At 33.5% G+C, this 25,858-nt stretch overlaps 1 protein-coding gene across 2 annotated transcripts in view; it reads right to left on the bottom strand.

Moving 5' to 3' along the window:
- Window positions 1-25,858, bottom strand: part of LOC129218700 (uncharacterized) — a 135,263-nt gene that overhangs the window by 62,692 nt on the left and 46,713 nt on the right. Inside the window, exons 6-16 of one of the 2 annotated variants that reach the window (XM_054853022.1) lie at window positions 23,042-23,185; window positions 21,155-21,292; window positions 20,587-20,724; window positions 20,293-20,430; window positions 13,835-13,957; window positions 12,264-12,401; window positions 9,060-9,197; window positions 6,986-7,129; window positions 6,423-6,552; window positions 4,814-4,983; window positions 2,207-2,377 (exon numbers count right to left, since the gene is read on the bottom strand). In XM_054853022.1, coding sequence (XP_054708997.1) covers window positions 2,207-2,377; window positions 4,814-4,983; window positions 6,423-6,552; window positions 6,986-7,129; window positions 9,060-9,197; window positions 12,264-12,401; window positions 13,835-13,957; window positions 20,293-20,430; window positions 20,587-20,724; window positions 21,155-21,292; window positions 23,042-23,185 — 1,572 coding nt within the window. The remainder of the gene's footprint in view (window positions 1-2,206; window positions 2,378-4,813; window positions 4,984-6,422; window positions 6,553-6,985; window positions 7,130-9,059; window positions 9,198-12,263; window positions 12,402-13,834; window positions 13,958-20,292; window positions 20,431-20,586; window positions 20,725-21,154; window positions 21,293-23,041; window positions 23,186-25,858) is intronic. The other variant, XM_054853023.1, reaches the window with a different exon arrangement.

The following is a 25,858-nucleotide window of genomic DNA, read 5'->3' as shown; positions in this document are numbered from 1 at the left end:
TGATATTTTTTAATAATTATATTATTAAAAAAATAATCGTATATGGATTTAATTTGCACGAAGCTTTTTTTTTATTATTCACATTACTCTTATACGTAGAAGACTAGCATATTTATTATGCTAACTAGTATACTAAAATTCACCTTTATATTTTCAATGTTATAAAATTTGTCATAGACATTTTAGATAGTTTTTTAAAACTATGTGCATCTAAACTTTTTCCTAAAATGCTGAATAAAAGCGTATTTTCATATCAAGAAAACAAAATTGAGAAATTTAATAGGGAAAAGAAATAATTGCTGGAATATTAAGTTCTATAACAACAAAAGATTTAATTCAATTATCAAGTTTAACGTTTTGATAAATAAAAAGAACCCTTTATTTTAAATTTTTTCATCAACTCAGATGCTAACGTACTTTTGACATACTTTAATTTGAATTAATTTAAGTATTTCTTTAAATCGAACGACAGACTTATGAGCCACAAAGAATTAAGATGGGAACTGTAAAATCAAATTTTACTGAAAACTAACTAAGTGTATTGATATTTGACTATGTGTTTTTTTTTCTTAATCTGCGAAATTGATGAATTATTTCTTACAATTTGATTAATTCTGAATGCATCGAAGTTCCGTTCGCGCTAAAAGGGCGCTAGGAACCTGACCGGGATGAGCGTTGACTGCCGGTGAATTCCCCGACACCGCTATCATGGTAAAAACTGGCAAACCTACCAGTTCCGCTGGTAAAAACATGGCGGCGGTGAGCATGCGCAATAGCTCTTGGCCCCACTCTTACTACTTAAGGCACGCTAGGATTTGAAACCTTTATTTTAATTTACGCGGATGAGTTTCGGTTTTACGCGGATGTGGCAATGTAAACAGATAAAATTTTCAAGTCTTTCAAAATCCAAACTCATAAAGATTTCAGATTACACGTAATGAACTGCATTTCGACGAGCAAATAATCGAGCTTGGGCCACTGGAGACATTTTATGCGATTGATTCGAGAGCTTTTTCCAGAAGTAAAGTTATTAAACTCACACAGTGCAGAACTCACTAGAAGAAGAGCTTTTAGGAGTGACAAAGGAGGACAAAAGCAACGAGGATACCGACATAGATGACACAGAACCAAAAACATTAACATTGAAAATTTGGAGCCATTCCTTGACAACAGAAGTGATCTTTCTGATTCGTAAGTGAAGGAAGATTTTATCATGGCTGGATGATTTTATCATGGAAATGATCATGGATGCGTTAATGCTCTGCAAAGAACTGCAGAGAAAAATTCTTGACTGCCAAAAGACTATCAGAGCCAACTCTTTTTCATAAACACTAAATTAATTTGTGTTTACTTTATGCATGTTGTGCATAGAAATCGATATAAAGACACATTAAACTTATTATACAATTACTCATCTCTAAAATGAAGTTTTTTTTTAAATCTACGAAACCTAACCGTTATTTTAACACTAATATTATTTACGCGGTTTTGATTTACTTGGCACTTCCGAGGAACGTAACCCCGCGTAAAACGAGGGTCTACTGTACTTAAAACCTGTATTTCCTCCGCTACTAATTTTTTGATATGTACTGTACATCACAATTAAGGCAGTAAGAAGCAAAGGGAATGGATATTTTCAAGTTTTGAGTAAAACGCGTTTAAAGATAAGATCTAGGTAGGCTTTCACTGAATTTTTCTTCTAAATCATGCTGTATAGCAGCAACTACCAGGGCTACTAGTACCATCTTTTGCCCAAAGACAGAGGAGAGGTTCATTTACCATGTGTACTGGTATCTCCAAATTTTTAATTTTGCCGCTTACATCCCTTTGCTTCTCACTGCCTCAATTGTCGCAAGTGAGCGGTATGTGCAAGTGCATGTGCATATTACAGAAGTACTTTTTATTTATTACCTGCACTTGGTGTACACATAAACATTTTAAGAAAATTTAAAACACCATATTTAAAACTTGAATATACAAATCTTTCAGTGTTTGACTTATAAATTTTTCATTGAAGTTTTGAACTAATATTAATTAATATTGCAGATTTTAGGCAGACCTGAATTTGAGGACCTTGAGTTTATGTCTTAAATTGACCCTCTGAACGACTGAAATCCAAAGTGTAAAAGCAGCATTTGAAACTATATACGCGCGCAATTAAAGTCATAACAAAATTCATCAACTTAATGTATATAGAAATTATTACTTGGATCCAGGCCTGTCTGTACAATATCGTGATCAACCATCAACCCAAAAATCAGAAACATCGTCGTAATATTAAGGTCTGGCTTTAGCTTCTCAGAATATAACTTTCGACTTAATAGTCTCGCATTTGGAAGTTCGTCACCACTTTTTGCTTTGCGAATTGCTGACACACCTGAAAACAATGAGAAAGAAATTATTTTACTTTTTAAAAATAAACCTTCATAAAGCAGTTCTATTAAATTTGACCGTATTTATTTATTTAGTTATTTATTTGTATTTTTCCTTTTTTATTCCAAGTAACTTCATACGAGTTGACAACATACATTGTATAAAAGTATATTATAGAAAAATTTTAAGTACCAAAGGAAGTATTTCGCTAAAAAAAACCGCTACTTTTACAGCAGAATTTTGAAGAACGTTTATGACATTTTTAATTGGCTATTGCAGCAGAGGCGACATAACTTATTTATTTTTCACCGTTGTAAACATTAAATCGTTCTAAAGTCATTTTTTCTTCCTTCAGCTCCATTTTTTGTTTGAAATAAGATTTGAAAGTAGAATCATTTCTTTAAGTAGGGAAAGACCCCCTATGAGTGCCCCGTAAGAACAAGTGGATCGTGTTATTAAATGTGAAGCAAAGCGAAAAAAATAAATAAATAAAAATAAAAATACGGCACCATAAACCAAATTTAACAAGTACCCGACAGGCACATTTTCCTCAAATATGAAAATCATTTTTAAATTATTTTCACCACAGTTGTAAAGACTCAAATTGGTAATAAATGTTCTTATAATATGGACTATGAGCTTTTTTAATTGGACCAACTCTGAAAATGGAAAAGAAAAAAAAATATAACTACACTATCTTTTTTACAGGATTCACAATTTTATTTTTTCACTTGATCCCACTTTAACACAGTTGTGATTTACCCACTGGTCGAACTTCAAGCATCCAAACTCGACATTAATTGCGTCCTTATGATAGAGTTAGCAATTTCAAGTATTCTCTATTATGTTTGGCTCCATCTTATGAAACGTTTTATGTTGTTATTCTTAATTACAAGGTCTAAGAACAATTGCTGAAGTAGGTATTCTGCTATCTACTTCGAAATGGGACTATTTGGCGCAGCTTTTTCGGTGCTTAGCCTATTTCAACGCAATTTTTTTTTTCGGCGCGGGGGAAATATACAATCTGTAACAAAAAAATCTACGCACCAAATGAAGTTGCAAGAATGAAAGAAAATTTTACATACGTAAGAACAACATTGATATAAGAAAGTGATTACAAAATGAAAACAAAATGATCATTGATTACTGGAAAAATCAAAAATGAATAGAAGCTTCAGTACCTTGTCGAGCGTATCTCACGGTGAGCAAGACCCACACATTAAGGGGCAAACTCCCAGCTGAGCTGACGCCCAGCACGGGGACCTTCCCCGACGCAATAAGTACCAAGCGCTTCCGTAGCATGATACGACTATCGACCGCCACACTCAGCCGTGCGGGGGGCCCGCTACGCGGACCCCCCGGGCGGTGGAACCTAAGGCCTACGGCTAAGAGGTGGGGTGCGTGCGGAGAAAAGTACCTTGTCGAGCGGAATTCACGAGGCGATGCAGTCAAATATTAAGCCTCAAGAGTCTCGTACCATGTCCTACGTTATCTCGTACCAAAAAAATACTGTAAACACACCACTAATTCAATCAAGGATGTCCAACTTACCATCCCAAGCGATCCAACTTACATCCCAAACGATATGCTCTATCTGTGACCAAACAGGGCAGCTAGCAGGCCAGAGAAAGTGATAACGGGGTGATTAAGTCCTAGGACATCTTTGCTGTGTGTTACCGAGCAATGTCCTGTTAAAAAAGGGGTCCTGGGATTCCACCATGGGTGGCAACACATGTGACTGGAACATGGCTGAAACTGGTTAGGCTGTCATGGTGTACAGCCTAATGTTAGGGGCACCGTGTGCCACTGAAAACCAAGCCAATATTAGGTGAAGCCTCTATTTAAAGTAATGTCATGTTTGACGGGATTGGACTGCAACCGAAGGGATCCAGATCGACTTTGCGGACGACTCCAGATTTAATTTCGGCAGACAGCTCATCAAATAGAGCTAACTAAAGTGTTCATATTAAACTATTTTATCACCTTTTTTAAGTTGATGTTTTTCTAAGAAGAACTTACCACCCATGCAGAAGAATTTTTTTTTTTTTTTTTTCAAAGAATAATTTCGCTCGCCCACATGTGGTAAGGATTAGAATTAAAATAATATTTTACTAGAGTTCGATTTTTATTAAAACAAGCTTCATTTAAATGAAATTTATTTTTTTACTAATCGATAAAAAAAAGGCTTGTGAAGGGCTACATGCTATCATAATACCAGCTTAAAATACGTATATTCAGTTATAATGTTATTTTAACTTATGGCCCTCAAAAGTCTTAATGCTGCGAAGCTAACATAATAGCTTAAAAAATACACATCAAATAATTTATTTCAAAATTAAAAAAAAAAAAAAATTTTACCAATTTAAATTGGAATTGTATGATAAATATACACTTGTTTACAAAAATAATACAATAAGATACACGGGAAAAAACTACAAACCATCGCTATAGTCTGGCTCTGTCATTCTAACGAAAGGTGTTCCACTTTGACCCCAGGTGGGATGCATTTTGTTGTTGCAGGTACCGTCAGCTTTCCTGTATTTGTAAGTTGTAAAGCATTTCACTCGCCACGAAGGCTTGCATTCCTTTGGTAAGAATGACAAATCGATGCTAAAACAAAAAATAATTGCAAAATTTGAGTAGTATTCCAAAACTTCACGTAGTGAACACTCAACAAAACAAATTTCAGCATGTATTAAATTTCCGACTACGAGAGGAAATGGCAAAGGCCCGGTCCAAAAAATAAGAAACTTTTTTTTACTTAACAAGTTTTTAAAAAAAAGTGACAGCAATAATTGTTTTAGAACGACATCACGAGATATGGAACAAGAAGACTTTCCAGTACTTTCTCCGTATCTTCACGACTCTCTTAGAAATTTCTAACATTATTAACCATTTCTAATTATTCAGTGTTCATACTGGGGATGTGTTTTATAGATTCTTTTAAGTGCAGGTTAATGGTTATACCCTACATACATAATACAAATAGTATCTCGAAACGTATCCAGTGATGCTTAGAAGTAGACAGACGAAGAACCATTGAGCAAACTACTAGAGTGTTCTTTAAATTATAGTCTCCTCTGCCAGATATTGATGGGCATGTTCTGAAATATAATGCCCTCACAGTTAATCAATAGCCATAGCCAGTATTTTAAACTTATACATTGAATTTAATTTATATTGATTCAGTAAATAGATTCATCGAAGGCAGTGAACACTGTCAAAACTACGGGTGCCTCTGAAAAACTATTTCGATCCCTGGGGTGAAAACACGGTGCCTCAGGGTGCAATGTAGGCTTGGAATTGTGAACAAGGTGAATGACGCTAACAGATGTGGAGACAGACCCCCTAAACGCAAGGGTGACACGTTGGCGCATGCGCTCTGACATCGTTCAACCACAATCAATTGTGGACGAAGGAAGTAACAACGTAAATGCACTTCCGCATTGAATGAAGTACGAAATAGGATTAAAACTAAAGGTTTCTGCAATTTACTCTTCAAAATTTCGCGTAAGTACAGGCATTTGATCATAGTGTAGCTTTGAAGGCTTTGTGAAAAGTGTTTCAAAGTACTTTGATTTTTCAGTTTGCCGTTATGTACATTTGCTACTTCAGTCATGCATAAATTTTACCTAAAAATAGCTCTCAGCACTGGATAAGTAACCATTAATAATCAAAACGCTTAAATTAGATGATATTTGAAAAGTAAATTCAACTATTAATTTTGAATACGTGGTTTTACTAGCTTGTATTGTCAGGGATCTTGTGGGTTTTTAACTAAGAGATTTATTGTTAACAGTGTGATGCAATCAGTAAGTGAACGGAAATTCTAACGGTGCTGCGTATACACCCGTATTAAGGGTGTATACGCACGGTGTATACTTGCACCCGTGTTAAGGGTGCAATTTCAGCACCATATAAGGTGCCGCTGGTGAACAAGCTTTTCACCCTAAAAAAGGTGCCAAATGCAACCTGTAGTTTTTACAGTGTACAATGTAACTAAAAATTCAATTTTTAACAAATGAAACTAAAATTTATTTAATATTTACCATCTGCCTAATGTTTTTCTCACTTCTTCAGCAATGAGAGCACAGTCAATTGTCTCTTGCGGAATTGGAGCTCCTAGCGAGTTTTCACTGTTCAGCAATGCTAGAGGACACATAGATGGAGCAGCAACACCTAAAATATTACATAGTGTTAAATTACATCAGCACTATGTGTTTAATTTTGAGGATGAATTCAGCTGAATTCAGACTGGAAAAGAGACAAAATCCCGTCGTTCAGGTTTAGCCCTTAGGCAAACAACTAGATTATATTTGGTTATTTAGAAATATTAAAATATTTGCACACAACTTCTCTGTGTCTCAGATAAAGAAGGAATGATACAAGGTTTGAGGAAACTAAAATTAACGAATATTGTATTTTGATAAGCTAAAATTGAAGGAAAAGTTAAACTAAGCTTATCTGTTATCATCCAAAATTTGAGGAGGGGCAAATTCATAATGATTTTATTTTTATCATTGCATTTGCTACCATGTTATAATACATATTAATGAAATATATTACAGATCAAGATGAACATTTATAAAAAAATATTGAGGATTGCATTTACTTTTAGAATGGTTGGAAAAATTTTCCCATCCATCATTAATCCTTTTCCAAGTTTTATTATCAAACTTCATCCGGGACTTCAGGATTCCCAAGCCTCTTTTCCAAGCTTGTATTAGTGCTTCTTTAATATTCGCATCAGTCCAACCTATTTTGAAAAAATAATAAAAAACTTTCTGTATTTACAAAAGTTGCTCGTTTAATGAACATAGTACAGAAGAGTTGAAACTTATTTAAAGATCAATTTTGTGATTCCAAATTATAAACACTATATGTGTGTTTTAAAAATACGCTTTTTTACTGACATTTGGAATTCCCTGGCCTCTAAGGTATCACAAACAGCAGTCTGTAAGCCGAGGAACTCATAATGGTAACTTACATAATATATAAAATAATAAATTAGGCTTAAACTGGAGAGATATTTTTTTTTTGTAGCGTAGGTGGTGTATGTAACACACCCCACCTCACCACCTACGCTACAAAAGTATTTATAGTACACTCTTCTAAATTTAGCAAATTAAAATAGAAACATTTCCAATGATTTCTATATTATTTATTTATACAAATACAGCTGAAATAGTACCGTAAGTGACATACATACACGTATACTTCCGTGGAAAGGTGAAGCGTAGAATCTGCAGAAAGACGTTTCTGAGACAGTTTTTTTTTTTTTAAAAAAGGCGTTTTTTATCACCCACTAACTATAGGAAAATGTTGGAATTTGATAGATTTTTCATGCTTTATTTTCAGCGGAAACCAAATAAGCAAGCTTGTTCAATACATATAAAGTACAATAGGTTACAAAAATTATTTTAAAAAAAAGAAAGAAAGAAAGAGAACTTAAAGAAAGAAAGAAAAACGAAATATTTCCAGGTGCTGCCCTTTACCTTTCCACGGCATTATAAAGAAATATTGTAAACACTGCAAAATGTTTGAATGTGAAAGTTCAATTCTTCTAGGGTTTAAGACATTCCTCTTCAACAGTTGAGGGTTACCCATGAGCAATTTAATACTAAACGCACATCATACAATAGTACCGTAATCTCAACGTAGATGGATAAAAAGCATTCAAGGAAAAATAAACTGATTATTTATCAAAATCAATGAATATAATCTGTTATTTCTGAGCATAAAATGCAGAATGTATATTAGGTACAAGCTATTTGGCCAAAGAACAAATTGTGGTGGGAATAATAAAATCTAGATACAGAGAGACTAGACAACGAATCGTTAAAAGAGCTAAAGTTTCTATGATTCCACTGCAAAGATTTAACAACAATTTGATCACGGTGGCATTTTAGATTAAAATGCCACCGTGTTAATAGTGAATTTCGACATCTGGGGATGAAGATAAGTGACATCATAATTTGGAGTCATAAATTTAATTTACGTAGAGAGTATCAAGTTATACGTATGTCCCTCATTTCTTAGATTATCTAACTTTCATCTTTAAACTTTACCTTTAACACTATTATTATTATTTGACTGAAAACTAAATCTAAAAGAGAATGCCAAACCCTGCGTGTAATGGCGTTTTCAACTCAATTGTTCCAAAATCAGGACAATTATTTAGCGTAGAAATTTCAGACTCAAAAGAAAAATATATTATAATATAATTAGATTTAGTATTAAGCCAGCTCAATCTACTTTTGAAATTTTTACAGGAGAAACAAAAAATAATCCCAAAATGAGCTCTTTTTCTAAGAAAACTGGTGTTTTGGCAGCAGCATTACACCTGATTGAGCTGAATGCGTTTCAAATCTCTGTGTAGTATCCATTAAAAACTATCAAATTTTGTAATAAATGAACTTTTGAAAATTCTTGGACTGAGTTGATTTGATACTAAACGCCTGAATTGTGCATTTCAAACTGTACCCTACACTGCTTATGATGAACTAAAGACTTCTGTTGCAGTTGAAATCATACCCTCATCTTAAGTGAAAATTCATTCAAAAAATTCATTTAAAAATTATAATTTCTAACTCGAGTGCATGAATACACAAACATGTGGAAGTTGTTTTCCCTGTACATTGTATAAGAAACCTTAGAAGGAAAGTAAAAAAGACAACGTTTTTAACCTTGTTCTGATAATTTTTTCCATCCATCATCAACTTGATCCCAGTTTATATCATCAGAAGTCAAGTAAGACTTCAATACTTCTTGCCCATCTATCCAACTGTCCAAGAGTGCTTTTTTAATATCTTTACCACTCCACCCTAAAAGAGAAAATACATTATTTCAACTGAAAATACCGCATGCGAGAGTTGTTTTTTTTTTTTTTTTTTTTTTTTTTGAGTAACGTTTTTTACTTTGGAGTTCTGTATCGTCTCTTTGTAAGTTCTTATGATTCCTTGAAAGCAAGCAGCAAAATTCCTTTAGGTAACATTTAAAAAGGAAGGCACAAAAAAAAAAAGTGCGTCACGGGACGCTCGGCAGAAGTGATAACCTTCATAGGATTAAATTATTATCATTATTTAATCCTATGAAAGTAACAATTGGCTTATGGTGGCTATAATAAGCAACGAAATTTTTGCATTGTATGTTATCTAAAAATCTTGCAAAGACTGCATTTCAATGACTTGTAGCTGCTTTTTCTGGCTTATTAATCATTTGTAATTGTAATTTGTATTGTAGAAACTGTACTAAATTTTTAGCTCGATCAGAAGCAAAATTAACATTAAAATCCCTGGTTAAAATTAAAGGAATTGTATAATAATCTTCATTAACTAAAGCAGAACCTTCTTGTGTATGGTTTAAAAGCTGTTTATGAATAAATTAAATAATACTTGGAATACTTTTGTTTGGAGATAGATATATGTTGGCAATAATAATTTGTTGCTTTGCTTCATTGAGACATTCCACTATACACATTTCACCAATATCGTTTCGTGTAGCCACATTAAAGCTTGTAGCATTATTACCATGTAATCTTATACTTGGAGTGACAATATTTATGCAATCAAGATCATTCTGATAAACTGCTACGTCTCCTAGTCTTATATTTTGACGCTTTAATTGCACAATACGTTTAAAAGATGGAATAATTTTAGTATCATCATTTTCAAGCCATGTTCCACATAATAAAAGAATATTCCAGCGTTGAAAGACTGAATCAATAAGATCGAGACTATGAGCATTAAGGCTTTGGCAATTAATTGAATAGATTAAATGACGCGTCGTTTCTAAATATTTGGTTTGTCAGAAAAAACAATCAAACTTACGAAACATTTTATATTTTACTCTGTGATGAACAAATGTTTGTTTATTATTTTCGTTTCCTCCGCCATCCCCAACAGTTCGTTTAAAATATGTACACCTTATCACAGTTAAAAACCCTAAATGAAGCGAGATATTTTTCGTATAACTAAAATCGCAAAAATGTTTTTGTTTTGAAAATAAATTTAAAGATTAAATGCTGTTTTGAATATATATTGTTTACAATGTTATTGGTATTATATTGTATGATTGAACTCACCTTTCGTTAGGAGATTGAGTTATGCTGCGACGATCATCCATCTTCTGTTAGTTTCATTACTTTTTCTACTATCACTTAACGCTTAAAGCTGACCCAAAGAGTAAAGAAACAAAATGTCCCCGACCATGCGCGCTTCTATCGTATGCGCGAACGAAAGGAATGCCAGACGAGAGTTGCGCCGTTACGCACTTTATGTCGCAAATCGGTTTACCCTCCGATAAGAAGTTCCGATTCCGATTCCGAGTCACAACTGACTACAACTGCATTTATGTCGAGGACTGCTTACTAAGTGCCTTGCCTCCATTATTTTTTATACCGATAGATTGCAGCACCATCACCGAATCGAACAGTTAATGAGAATTTAGAACTAGTCCAGGAGCTAATAGCTACCTGGTGCTAGCACCCCCAGAGGTATCGTTTCACTTGGAGGACATTGAGACCACGAGCATATTTAACGTCGCCCAGTCCCCTTTAATGACGACGGTGGATCTTCGACCATCGAGGTTCGAACTCAGGACCCTCCGACTCCGAATCCGACACTCTACCGATCGGGCTACCACGGCCCTATAAGAAGTTATCACTTCAAAATTCCAATCGCTGTTTACTTCATATTATTATTATCATTATTTTTTTTATTTTATTTTTTTGGAAATTCATATGGAAAAAAGTCGACTTAAGATATCTGTAATTAATGAACAGCTGTGAACCTCCGTGGCTCTGAGGTAGAAGCATCGTTTCAAAAGTCAGAGGTCACACTATTAAAAATTCATTAAACTCTTATGCTAAATATTACTGTAAAATGGATTGTTTACAATACAGAAAAGATTACAGTACATTGTTCCGAGAAAAATAAACGATTGCAGCGTCAATTTTTACACCACGTGACCTACAGCGCAAAGCATATAACACAGTCCTATGGTGGTCAGCACAGGTCAATAGGAAGGTCCCCAGTTCAATCCTGCTGCTCGCATTTTGCGTTTTTAACTCTCGTTTATTCTACCGTAAAATTTTACAGTAAAATAGAATTTTACGGTAAAAGTTACTGGCAACATGGATGCCAGTAATTTTTACACCACGTGACCTACAGTGCAAAGCATATAACAAAGTCCTATGGTGGTCAGCACAGATCAATAAGAAGGTCCCCAGTTCAATCCTGCTGCCCGTATTTTGCGTTTTTAACTCTCGTTTATTCTACCGTAAAATTTTACAGTAAAATAGAATTTTACGGTAAAAGTTACTGGCTACATGGATGCCAGTAGCAAAAATGGATGCCAGAAACAACGCAAAATTTCAAGATTGTTTTTTAACAGTGCATGGGTTTGATCCTCACCGATGCCCTGGATGTTATTTAATCTTCTTGTGCTGTAAACCTTTCTTGTGTTGTCTTATATGTAAGTAAAGTAATTTAACCTCTCGAGACAATGTCACACCATATCTTCATATTTGTTACTAGACAACAACATGACAGCTGTAAATATTGAAATTAATGACAAAATAATTTCAGCGAAACAATGTCATATACCACCTAACTCAATATTTAAGCGAACGTTTTCAAGAAATTTTTCGAGTTGCTGAAGTTTAAATAATTAAAGTAAGAATAAAATTTGAATATTAGAACATGCGGCAAAAGCATTTACACAAAATATTCAAAGATATTATTGGTTTTAAGCATACCTTTCGTCCAAAACCAACTTCATTATATTAACTCATTCTGTTAGCTTGGAGAAATTATAAAAAGTACACCCTTATAATCTTAAAACAAAAATTGATTATATGGCGAGACCATTTTAAAGAGATAAAAGTTTACCTGCAGCAGATAGCTGTTTCCAACCTTTGTCTACATTGTTCCATTTTTTACCCGGAATAATTTGCTCATTTTCCGGAAAGTTGGTCATATCTTTCCAGAAATTTTGAAACTCGTTCGAATCGTAGTTTAATGGAGAACCTATGTAACACAGAATACAAGTAACATGATTATTGCTTTTATAAAAGTATTTGTACAAATCTTAAGCAATCATATAATTATGTTCATCGGCAAAACTGGAACGAATTTTGGTGAGTTTAATGATTTTCAAAATTATAAACTGATGTATAAAGTAATAAAACAACTAAGCAAATAAAAATTATCAAATAAGCTTAGTCTTAAGTACAATGTTTTAACTACATTTTTTATGCGTTTAGTTTTCAAGCATTTACCTATAATCAGGCTGCATGAATAAAAGACTGGTACATTAAAAAAAAAATCCTGCGTAAAAGAAAGTTTATATGAAAAAGAAATTTTTTAAAGATATAAATCTTTTTCCTGAAAAGGTTGTCAATTTTCAATAATAAATAGATTTTTGAAATCACACTTTTCTTTATCTTTAATTTCCTATGCAAATGATTATAAACAAAGCTATTAAAATAAAAAAATAGGGTGCATCAAACAGACTAGTACATTTTAAAAAAATACTCAAAAAGGAAATTTTATATAAAAACAAGATTTTATAACAAAATATTTTTTTTCCGGCATAAGTAGCAAATTTTTAATTATAAGTATCGTTTTTAGAGAGCACGCACTGAATATTCAATGGTGTTTGCATAAGCCACTGGGTCCAAAATTAAATTGACTGTTTTCCTCTATGCAGAAATTCAATGTGACTCTAGTAAGGATCCCTGTAATAAGCCTAGAAAATCGACTTTTCAATCTATTTAATTTCCAGACGTAGATAATATTTTCCTAGAAAGAGAACTGAATAAACAAGTTATGTTTTTTAGAAACAGTGGTTGCCCCAGGAATAATTATTTCTAGAAAAATCTGAACTACTTTTAAAAGTTAGCTCAAAAGCAGCAACTGACGCTGAAAGTTTTACTTTTCAAAGACAGAACTGAAATGAGAAGAAATCTCGCAAGAATAAAGAGTGAATGTCATTAACTTTCAAAGGCTGAAAACTAAGTCCTGAGTTAATAAAGCGAAATTCATAGAAAAATATGACAATTTCACTCAGAACATTATGTAATTGATTAATTCATCATATTCAGAAAATGATTATCTAATATCTAAAATAGAAAAGAAAGGGAGAAGAAGTTAGAAGAAATCCATAGAAACTGATAGTTCGATAATTGACTAAATCTGAGCTTTATTCATGCATCACTTCAGAAACTTTCGGAAGGGAATAATTTTACATTGATCTGTGGGCTATTTATTGTTGATGTCTTGCGGTCATATTCAATAGACCAGGGGCTCACAAACTTTTTCGATCTACAGGAAGAATTAGAATTTTTTCACAGCACCTATCTCTGTTACATTGTATTGATAACCTCGGACATTTCGCGGCACACCTCGCCTCTCCCTGAGGTACCAATGCCAACCCTGAGATGCAAATAAAGTGTGCTTACCTAATAGCAGATGGTCATCAGAAACCTTTTTAAATCCTTTATTTACATTATCCCACTTCTTATTACTTGCGTCCCGAATTTCTTCTTTCGCTTCTTTGGTTTGCGTGTGCTGATAAGACGGGTCTGAATGATAAAATAAAAAAGCATTAATTTTTTTTTACTGGTCAAAAATGAAAATAATTATGATCAATGAAACGAAGAGTGCTCCAAAAAATGTATTCCCTCTTTGAAGAATTCTAACGGCTACACCATTCGTCCATTTTTTCAAGTGTGATGTCTTTAGAGTCATTTTTTTTTTTTTTAAATGGACACTTTTGATAGTTGATATCTTTAGTTTTCGTAAAAAATTTCAGGATGTATTAGTGGTACTATGATAACAAAAAGTGAAGTTTCTTTTTTTAAAAAACTGACTTGTTTGTCCTTGAGTAGGGGGTCAAAGTTTAAGGTCGTGAAAAAAAAAAAAGAGCTAAATATACAGGGTGTTCCGTTTCAACCTGCAAGACCTATATTTTCGCAACCGTTAATCCTCGATGTATACTTCCAATTGCAAAAGTGTTCAAAATCAAATGCAGAGTTATAAGATATTGGAAGCTTAAAGCAAAAATAACGAGCTGATGTGTGCATCACATGACTTCCTTTTACTCCAATTTAATGTCATTTCCCCATTATTCGCTATTTTAATGTGATTCAATATTTATTCTCTAAATATCACCAACAATGGCCAAATTGAAACCAAAAAAAAAAAAAAAAAAAAACTCCGCCAAATTTGTCGCCAAGTTGGCGACAAAACTTGGCGACCAAAAGACTGGCGATATATCGCCAAGTGTCCGACAAATTATAACGCCACTTGAGTTTACATCGAAATTAACAATGATTTCCCCCCAAAAAGGTGCAAAAGACCACCTTAGGAACATCCGAAAGCAACCAAAAGGGGAGGTGCACAACTAGACCCCACTACGAGTCTATGTACCAAATTTCAACTTTCTAGGACATACCATTTTTGAGTTATGCGAGATACATACGCACATACGCACATACGCACATACGCACATACGCACATACACACATACGCACATACATACAGACGTCACGAGAAAAGTCGTTGTAATTACCTCGGTGATGGTCAAAATGGATATTTCGCGTGTCTATACATTCTTAGGCACTTTTCCGCATGTGGTCGAATCGAAAAAAAAACTCAACATTCATTTGGGGGTGAGCAAAATGGAAATTAAGGGCGATTTTTGAGTGAAAATTTTTTCGCGAATACAATACTTCCTTTTTTGTAAAAGGAAGTAAAAAGAGTAAAAAAAAAAATTAATTTGAATTTTGACATCTTGAATTCAAATTATGTTTTTCGCAATCACGAGTGTGTGTATGTAGGCGTGTGTGTTTGTGTGTGGGGGTATGTGTTTGTGTGTAGGGGTTATGTGTATGTGTGTGTAGGCATATGTGTTTGTGTCTGTGTGCTGGCATAAGTGTGTGGGTAGTTGTGTGTATGAATGTGTGTGTGGGGGGGTATGTGTATGTGTGTAGGCATATGTGTTTGTGTCTGTATGCAGGCATGAATGTGTGGGTAGTTGTGTGTATGTGTGTGTGTATGTTTTTGTGTGTGTATGTGTGGGTGTCTGTATGTATGCGTGTGTGTATGTTTTTGTGTGTGTATGTGTGGGTGTCTGTATGTATGCGTGTGTGTATGTGTTTATGTGTTTGTGTATGTGTTTGTGTGTGTATGTGTGTGTACGTGTTTGTGTGTGTATGTGTGTGTGTGTAGTTGTGTATGTGTGTGTGTGTGTAGTTGTGTATGTATGCGCGTGTGTGTAGGACATGGATGCAACCTGGAGACGGCTTTCGCTATAGGAGCAGCATCGTGAGGAACCCGTCGACGGTGATGGTGCGGAGGGTGGCGGTGGGAAAAATCAAAGAAACGCCAAAAACAATCAAGTGAGAACAATAAGCAATCGTGATTGCTCAAAAAAAAAGAAATTTAACTTTTTATACGGGCCCTAGGTCTCCTTACTAATATTTAGAGAAATAATATCCATTGAAAACTACGACTAACACAAAAAACTTGATGTTTCTGCAACCAAAACTCAAGGAGATATTCCAGTTTAAAGTTTTAAGGGACCATACAGAAGATGGGTTCGGAACTTATCACTCTTTCAGAAAAATGAAAGGCGGTCAAAGTAAGAAAAACAAGGTATTTATATTTTTCATTGCTATTCAAAAATAAATGCAAATGTTATGCCGTGATACACAAAAACACACTACAAAACCTAGAATAATTTGTAAAAATCACTCTCTATGCACACATGTAATTTCAAACACTTGTTAATCAATATATTTTCTCCCAAAAGGTAATATTGAAGGCGATTGAAAAGTGGTGTAAGTCACAAAACGCTGCGTTTCATATCTCGGTGAATATTGGTCGTACTAATTTCAAACTTTTTGTGTTGGAATTATTTTTCAATGGAAATTATTTCCCTACAAACTTTCAATATCTTAACCCTGCATCTGATTTCGAACATTTTTGTGTTTGGAAGTATACATCTAGGACTAACGGTTACGAAAATAAAGGTCTTGCTGGTTAAAATGGAACACCCTGTATGATTGCTTTGCTTCAAAAACAATGAGTGAACCAAGCCAATTCTTTTAAATGTGAATACTACTTGATACTAGCTACATTCTAGTATAAATATTTTGGTGACTCACTCATGGCTTTGAAGACAAAGGTCGATTGAAAATCCAACTCTTAAAACTTTTTTGCCTTGTTTGGACCCGGATATCTGCTAAAGCCGTGAGTACCCCCCCCCCCCCGAAAAAGTATATGATTAACTACTTACCACGGTATGGTACTAAGAAAAGTATAAAATAACTATATCGTTTCTCTTGGCTTTAGTAGTTAAACGGTCTCAAAGTCGATGATTTTTTTAAAATGGCCAAGTTTAGAGGTCAATAACTTTGTTCGCGACGGGTGCGGGTCAACAACTTTGGGACACAGCTGTAGTCCGAGTGGGAGTGGTGTAGTTTAAGGTCCAGATTAGAACCCCGTGGCAACTAATCAATTTTTTTAATTACGTGGTCTCAAAGATGATAATTTGAAGCGAAAAGAATCAAAATTTTAGGTCAATTACTCTAAAACGCCTGAGTCAACAACTTTGAGCAAGAGCTGTAATTATGCTCTACGTGGATTAGTTTTAGACTCATGTCAGAAAACCATGAGATCTAATCATCTTACTTATTTAAACGGTCTCAAAAATGATAATTTCAGTATAAAAGAGCGTTTTTTCACGAGTTTATATGCGTGCTACTCAAAATTTTATGAGCTCAAACTCGCATAAATACTAGAACGAATCAACACCCAAATGTACTTTAAGCTCCCAAAATTTCGTGCTTCCAGTGTAATAAAGTTTTCTGTAACCCTGACCACAACATGGCAATTCTTCTCACAAAGCTGATCCGTCATTTTGGAGCACTATATTTTGAAGATCCTAGACAGTCAGGATTCGGATCTCGGAAGCTGAAAATTAGCATCAGGTTAGTTTCAAAGACATGTCTACGCCTCTGTAAAATTTCATCGCATTCGGGGATGATCGAACGGGGACAGTTTGAAAAATCAGGTCAGTTGACGTGGAATCACTCTGATATAAACATTATGCACATTTCACCTACATCTTTTGTTATTGTCTAACATACCTGTGCATTTTTTTTTACTTTGTATTTATGTTTTTATTTTTGAGCCAAATTTAATAAATTTGTTTATTTGTAAAAATTTATTACTATATATAAGTAGTGTATATGCACATTCTACTGTAATTATGAACTCAATCTCTTATCCAATTGTAATCCTCTTCCAAAGTATAGCAATGATTTACGATCACTATAAAGTCAAAAATAACCGAATATTCATGTGAATTGTCGCAATGTTGTATCAGAGTGATTCCACGTCAACTGACCGGATTTTTCAAACTGTCCCCACTCGATCATGTAAAAATTTAGGCCAGTAGACGTGGGATCACTCTGATATAAACATTATGCACATTTCATCCGCATCTTTTGTTATTGTCAAAAAAAAAAACCTGTTTTTTTTCTTTTTTTTACGTTATATTTTTATATTTTTACTTTTGAGATTTATTTAATAAAAAAGTTTATTACTATATAAGTAGTGTATACGCAAATTTTACTGTAATTATGAACTCAATATCTTACTCAATTGCAATCCCTTTCCTAAAATATAGCATTGGTTTATGATTATTATAAAGTCAAAAATAATAAAAGATGCATATGAATTGTCACAATGTTATATCAAAGTGATTTCACGTCAACTGACCTAAATTTTTCAAATTGTCCCTGCTAGATCAACACTGAATTAATTGAAATTTTATAGAGGTGTAGAAATGTCTTTGAAGCTAACCTATGCAAATTCTCAGCTTCCGAGGTCCGAATCCTGAGAATCTAGGATCTCCTAATAAAGTGCTCCAAAATGGCGGATCAGTTTTGTGAGAAGAATTACCATGTTGTGGTCAAGGTTACAGAAAATTTTATTGCACTGGAAGCATGAAATTTTGGGAACTTAAAGTACATTTGGCAGTTGATTCGTTCTAGAATTTATGTGTGTTTGAGCTCATAAGATTTTGAGTAGCACGCATATAAACTAGGGAAAAAACGCTCTTTCATACTGAAATCATCATTTTTGAGACCGTTTAATTAAGTAAGATGATTTGATCTCATGGTTTTCTGACATGAGTCTAAAACTACATCACGTAGAGCATAATTACAGCCCTTGCCAAAGTTATTGACTTAGAGCAATTGACCCAAAACTTTGATTCTTTTTGTTTCAAATTATCAACTTTGAGACCGCGTAATTAAACATTTTGATTAGTTGCCATGGGTTTCTAACCTGGACCTTAAACTACACCACTCGGACTATAACTACAGCTATAGCCTAAAGTTGTTGCCCCGTCGTGAACAAAGTTATTGACCTCTAAACTTGGCCACTTTTAAAAAACCATCGACTTTTAAGACCGTTTAACTTCTAAAGCCAAGAGAAACGAAAACAATTTTATATTTTTCTTAGTACTGTACTATGGTGAGTAGTTAATCATATACTTATTTCCGAGGGTTACTCTCTGCTTTAGCAGATATCCGGGCCAAAACAAGGCAAAAAAAGTTTTAAAAGTTGCATTTTCAATTGACCTTTGCCCTCAAAGCCATGAGTAAGTCACCAAAATATTTATACTAGAATGTACCTAGTATCAAGTAGTATCCTTATTTAAAAGAATTGGCTTGGTTCACTCATTGCTTTTGAAGCAAAGCAATCATATATTTAGCTCTTTTTTCTCACGACCTTAAACTTTGACCTCCACTCGAGGGCCAACAAGTCAAATTAGAGAGGAAAGAAGCCAAACTTTTTCTTATCACAATGCTAGTAAAGTATCCTGAAAGTTTCAGGAAAATTGAAGGTGTCAACTATCAGGCCCCCATTCACTTTTTCCAGCATTAAAAAAAATGACTCTTAAACAACTGCTGAAGTCAGACTAAATTTTGAATAAAAGAAAATTCGTTGTTAAGTGCCACTGGAAACTGAGAACATAAGGGAACTATAAAAACAAATTAGAAAAGAGTTTCAACGAGATGCAACAACGAAACTGGGAATTATTCGTTTGCTGAATAAATTTAAGAAACAAGAAGTGTCAATGAGAGAGAGAGAGAGAACCATTTAGAATGACTACGATCATCCAGTTTTGCAAAAGAAAGAAGAGTCATTGAATGCTCTTTTAATCTCCTTAAAAAAAACTGTTGGGCAAGCTGCTCGTGAATGCGTCTATCGCATTTTGAAGCTTTCGCAATGAAAAACTTTCATTCCTAGATTTGTGCAGACTCTTCATGAAGATGATCATGATTAGAGAACTGAGTTGTGTGAGTGGTACTATGCAAAATTTGCAAAGGACAATCAACTTCCATACCCCCCCCCCCTTACGGTCTCTATATTTGACCTCGATGATTTTTTTTTTTTTTTTATGGTGGGGGCATGTCAAGAATAATGTTTACAATACAAAACCAGCTTACAATCAATGAGTTGAGAGCAACCATTGAGAGAGGATTGTCCAAATACCAATCGAAGTATAAACATTTTGGATTTCAATGGTCAGCGTTATTAGGTATCAGCTGTGCCTGGACCACAATGATCAACAACGCTGGTTTCTACATTGATTCACTTTTTTTAATGCATGAAATTTTACTATATCATGATAGTTGTCTGTGGTATATTCATTCAAAATGGGGATACATTTTTTAGAGGCATATATATATATATATATATATATATATATATATATATATATATATATATATATATATATATATATATATATATATATATATATATATATATATATATATATATATATATATATATATATATATATATATATATTCACTATTCTAAATAATTGCTTTACTCAGAAAATCATATGAAATCTTCTTCCATCCTTTGTCAGCATTGTCCCACTTCTGATCATTACTACCAGGCCTATACTGCGCCTTTTTCTCCTGCCAAGACATATCGAGATCTTTTTTGTTGAATTTGAATGGCGAACCTGCAAGAAAATTATTATAAGCTGAAATGAGTGATGCGTTTAATTTCCACAAAGGTGAATCCACCTACTAAACTAATAGTTTAGAGCAACTCAGAGCTAATAAAAAAAAAGTAGAATTATAACTTACGAAATAAGATATTTTTATGTGGTATTTACCCAATAAATTAACTGGTGTGTCTTCCCAGGCTACTTTTCCATCATTCCATGATGCGTCATCATCTTTGTGTATATAGTAATCTTTTTTGTCTTTCCATGATTGATCAAGATCTTTTTCGTTGAACTTCATCGGTGACCCTAAAAAAATTAATTTTATTTATTAAAAAAAAAAAGTTTTAAGTCATGATTATTCTTATTTCGTTTGAAAATTTAAATTTGTTCAATACATAATATACATACATAAGTTTTTTTCTGTTCTGAAATATAATAACTTATTATTATAACTTTATTTCATAAAAAATAACTGTAATGATCGATATTACTTCTAGTAAAACTCGATAATCTGTTGTTTTTACTGCTTAAATAACAACTAGAATACATGCCATTTTTTCCCAAAAAGTATTTTTTAGTGCAACAGGGCAGAAACTCTGATGAAAGGAAATGATATTGCGAAAGAAAAATATCACATATATTTAGATCCAAAACTGATTTTAATGACAATATGTCGAATATAATCAATAACACTGTGATGTGCGGAATTAAGATTTTTCAAAATCAAAATACTTACCCAATAAATTAAAATGTGTGTCTTTCCAAGCATCTTTTGTGTTATTCCATGATGCTGCATCGTTTTTGTGAATATAATAATCTTTTTTGTCTTTCCATGACTGATCAAGATCTTTTTTGTTGAACTTCATCGGCGACCCTAAAGAATTATTTTTTCTTTTAATATTTAAATGGTCTAAAGACATGACTATCTTGAATTCATTCGCAAAATAGTTTTCTTGATTTGAAACACTATAACGTCCTTATTTGTACTATGAGAAATAACTAATGATCGACAGTATTTCGGATAAAACTCATCTATCGATATTATTTTTAAACGTTAAATAACAATAGAGCACATGCAATTTTTTTTCCGTAAAATATTTGGTGACGCATTTTTAATGCTGAGAAACAGAAAATTCCGATAAAAAGAGTCGACAACGTCACAAGGTGAAAGATCGGGCGACCACGGTGGCCATACCGTAGGAAATGCATGAGTAATAAATCTGCTATCAGAGAAATGTCGCCATACACTGAGTACCTAAAGCTCAACGTGGGGTGGTGCACCATCTTATAGGAATATTATTCTGGAAGAAATCCTTGCTTCCGCGCCAAAATTTCTTCGTGACGACTTTTAGTATTATTCTTCTCTTGTTACGAATTGAAATTTCTTGTTGGTATTATTGAACCTTATTTGAAAGCAACAAACATTTGTAGTTAAAAACTTGATGTGTGCTGAATTTTTTATCATTTAATTCTTCAGTATTCGCAAGTAATACACTTTTGCAGTGCCAAAATCCCCCTGGTGGTGAATTTTGGTACTTTTTTTTTTTTTTTTTTTTGCAGAAATCGAAGTTCCATGGTCTGCTATGTACGCCCATGAAATTTGGCAATGTTTCGTTGAATATTTCACTTGCTAGAGGGCTCTGAGCACCTATGTTATTTTATAACCACCCTGTATACTGAACTCTATATAATGTCACCGAGAAGCTGTAAAATGAGCGGTTTTAATTAGGAACATTTTCATAACGATTAAGACACAAGGAGAAGGTTATTAAATAAACCCATACCTCATTTGAGTTTTTATAAATGAATTTATATTTTAACTATAATGTAAATAAGAAAATCATAGCTTCATAACATGCAGGTTTTATTGAAGAATTCAGAAACAACTTTTTTGCGAATTTCAAAGCAGTTGCTGATTTCTTCTTAAAACTTCAATACTACATGCCGTTTTCATTAATATTATAGTTTTGCCAAGAAACTATAATGTGATTTATTTCATTTTGTACTTTTTATAAGCTGAAAAAAAAATCTATTATTTCTCATATAGCTTCCTGGATCGAAATGACTTTTCTAGGTACGTCTCCAGATATTTCTTAAAAAATGTAATTACTGATTCCATCAAAGAAGAATTAATAGACAAAGCGCGATAAAACGTTCCCTTGAATTCGAAACCAATGGTTAAATGTCTTCTGCCGTTCTGCTTTTCGACTCCAGTATTACTTCTTTAGCAAATCAAAATGCTTCTATTCAAATAAGATTAGTGCCTTATGTGTTCTTTTTAAATAATAAAATATGAAAGGAATATTAATAATTAACTTTTCCTTTTTGGGGGGCGGTTCCCCTGTCCCGCTACTGCGTGTTAGCTTTATCTATAGATACATTTTTGTACTATTTTTTTTTAAAAATAAATCTAAAGCGTACGGCTTGAAACGTCTGTCCTCCAAATATCATGTCATTATGATCGCTTTGCGCAACCCTCTGAGTTGGGGTAGTTTAACTTCGACAACCTTGTATTTTATCAGCATATGCGTTGATTTACGAAAATCAATTACAAAATTTTCTCTTATAAATTTGAATATGTTGATTTGGTTTACTCATACGTATTGAGAATGGTGAATATTACCAAGCAAATTATCATCAGCAGAAAACGTTTTCCATCCCTTGTCTACTTTATCCCATTTTCTGTCATGTTCTGTCGGAATAAAAAAGTCCTTTTTATCCTTCCAAGCTGCATCAAGGTCCTTCTTGTTGTACTTAAATGGTGATTCTGAAATATATACATACATATTAATAAACGGTTATTGACAATGAAAATTTACTCTGAAAAACTGTTACTGTCCCATAAAATGTTTCTGCTTTTTGTTGAAAAAGAAAAAAAGACAAATAAATCCTATACGAACTGTCCTATGAATACATTTTTAGTTGAAATCAAAATATCAGTTTTTCATGCGTACCTAAAATGAGGTAGGATGGAGTTTCATAGAGATCAACAGGAAGTGTCATGATTGGTCCACTAAGTTTGCCAACAATAGCTACTATCGTAAAGTTGAGCCTAGATTTGGAGTCTCTTGACTCCAAATTTGGTAATGTTTTACCAAATGATTCAAAGATCAAATGGTCGGTAAATCCGTCGCCAGTTCACGCAATTTCTAAATACTAGACTCTTCTCTGTTGAATACTAGACTTTTGAACAGACCGGCTATTCTCGTCAATTCGAAAAACGTCTTTTTGAGAGCTCAAACAACTGGGCAAGAAACTTACAGTTTGAGACATCTTTTAAGAGTTTAGAATCCATTTTCACGTCGACCTGGTGATAGCTATTTGGCTTCACTATGAAGAAACTCGTAGTAGTATCAAGTATATGGAAATCATTGCAGTATGTGAGTTTTCAATTTCGTTTGGTGCATTTGAGTGGATTTGTACTTCTGTGGATCATTTCCAATTTGTGAAAAGCGATGTTAGAAGCTTTTTTCGAGAGACTTCTAAATCGCTTTGGAATTATTATGCTCTTGGAAGTTTCATTTTTGCTTAGTTACTTTTAAAAAGGCATGTACGAAAATGCTTCCTTAGAGAATTCTTGGTTTAAGTAGAACGTTTTCGTAAAGTGGTTCTTTATTTGCTTCACGCAGTATCTCATTCCTTACCAAACAGGATATCCTAACAGTTGAAATTTACTGATAAATAATGCATAACAGTTTCAAAGAACAAATCTTATTTCGTTTTATATTAGCAAAGATGTTTATTTTTACGTAAAATAGATAAATTCTCTTTTCAGAAAATACTGAGATAGTTACATCTAAATTAATTTAGAGTTAGACAATTCTCTTGGTTCTAAACTCGAGTAAAACGTATATAATGCTACGCGTCCGGGCGGCAGACTGAAACCGGAGTAGAAGAAATATTTTTTTGCATAGAGTACCAAAAGATAAAAGTAATATATGCGTCCGGGAATGAGACTGCATCCTGAGTGGAAGCTTTATCTTACTGCATGGTGTAGTAAAAGTTACTTGTAATATATATGCATGTTATCCAAAAATCACAGTAAAAACTTTGAATAACAAGTAGATATTGTTACCGATGATCGATATCATACTTGTGGTTTCCCTAAACATGAATAAGAGGACCTTAAGAACATATAAAAAGTTATATTTCGTACGTTTTCATCAATTTGTTTTCGCTGCAAACTTTTAATATCTTCACTCTGCAACTTATTTTCACCATTATATTTTGTACAGCGTGTATCCGTTTAATCGTAAGGCATCTATTTTCGCAACCGTTAGCCCTAGACGCATACTTCCATGTGCAAAAATGGTCTAAATAAGGCACGGAGTTTAGATATTGAGAGTATGAAGCGAAAAAGACAATTAGCGAAAAAATTCGAAATCTAACTTTTTATATGGACCTTAGGTTTCCTAACTTATATTTAGCGAAATAAGCTCCATAGAAAAAAAATTCCAATACAAAGCGTTTCATACTAGTACGACAAATGTTCACCTAGACATGAAACACAGCGTTATGTGACTTAAACCACTTTGCATTTACAGTCAATTATTACTTTTCGGTGGAAACATAGCGGCTAACAACGGTTTAAAATTATAGGGAGGGTGACCCAAAGTGGGTAGGTTAACGGAGAACGCTCGAAAATTGTAGTTTTGGATTTTTATCGCTACAAATTTGGTTTCATTTCCTAGTAGGGTTCTTGAACTTCAAAATAAAAAGTCATTTTTGTATTATTTCAAACCCAATATTTATTTATTATAAAACATTACAAACACTTGAAAAACCCGCTTTGCCCTGCCAGAGGGCCCAAAGCGGGTAAGCTTAACTACTTGTGGTTTGATACATTAGTTAATCAGATAATGAAGTTATAAATGATTAAATTAGTTTACTAGCTACCTGCCATTAAAAAAATGCATAAAAAAGTGATACATATCCAATTTAAAGTCAGCACATTTGTTTATAAAACATAAAGCAATAACTGATTAAATTAATAGACTAATTAATTGCCATCATAAAAAATATCTTTTTAAAGTTATACTTATCCTATTGAAATAGAAAATCTGAGTCAGCACATGTGTCAACAAATCATAAATAAATACATGATTAAATTAATATACCCACCTTTGCCCGAAAGCACGTTTTTTATTCCAATAATCATAACCTTAAATTTAAAAAAGAAAGAAACGAAATGACCGTCGTAGTTTGTACGTGGATGGTGTCAGAGTAACGTAATATTATTGATAGTAAAAAAATAAACTGGTCCTCGACTAATCGCAAGTTACATACCTCCAGTTTTTTTTTGTTTTTTTAGGTATGTATCATTTTTCTTATTTTAAGTCTGGTTACGCCATGCCGCTTCACTGCTGCCTCGCTGTGACTGATTGAAACTCGGGGATGTTCGGGTAAACACAACAAAGACAGACTTCGCAGCTTGCACACC

This window comes from Uloborus diversus, chromosome 3 (genome assembly GCF_026930045.1).
Source record: "Uloborus diversus isolate 005 chromosome 3, Udiv.v.3.1, whole genome shotgun sequence".
Taxonomy (NCBI): domain Eukaryota; kingdom Metazoa; phylum Arthropoda; class Arachnida; order Araneae; family Uloboridae; genus Uloborus; species Uloborus diversus.
The sequence above is the reverse complement of the archived record's forward strand: the minus strand, read 5'-3'. Positions and strand labels throughout refer to the sequence as shown.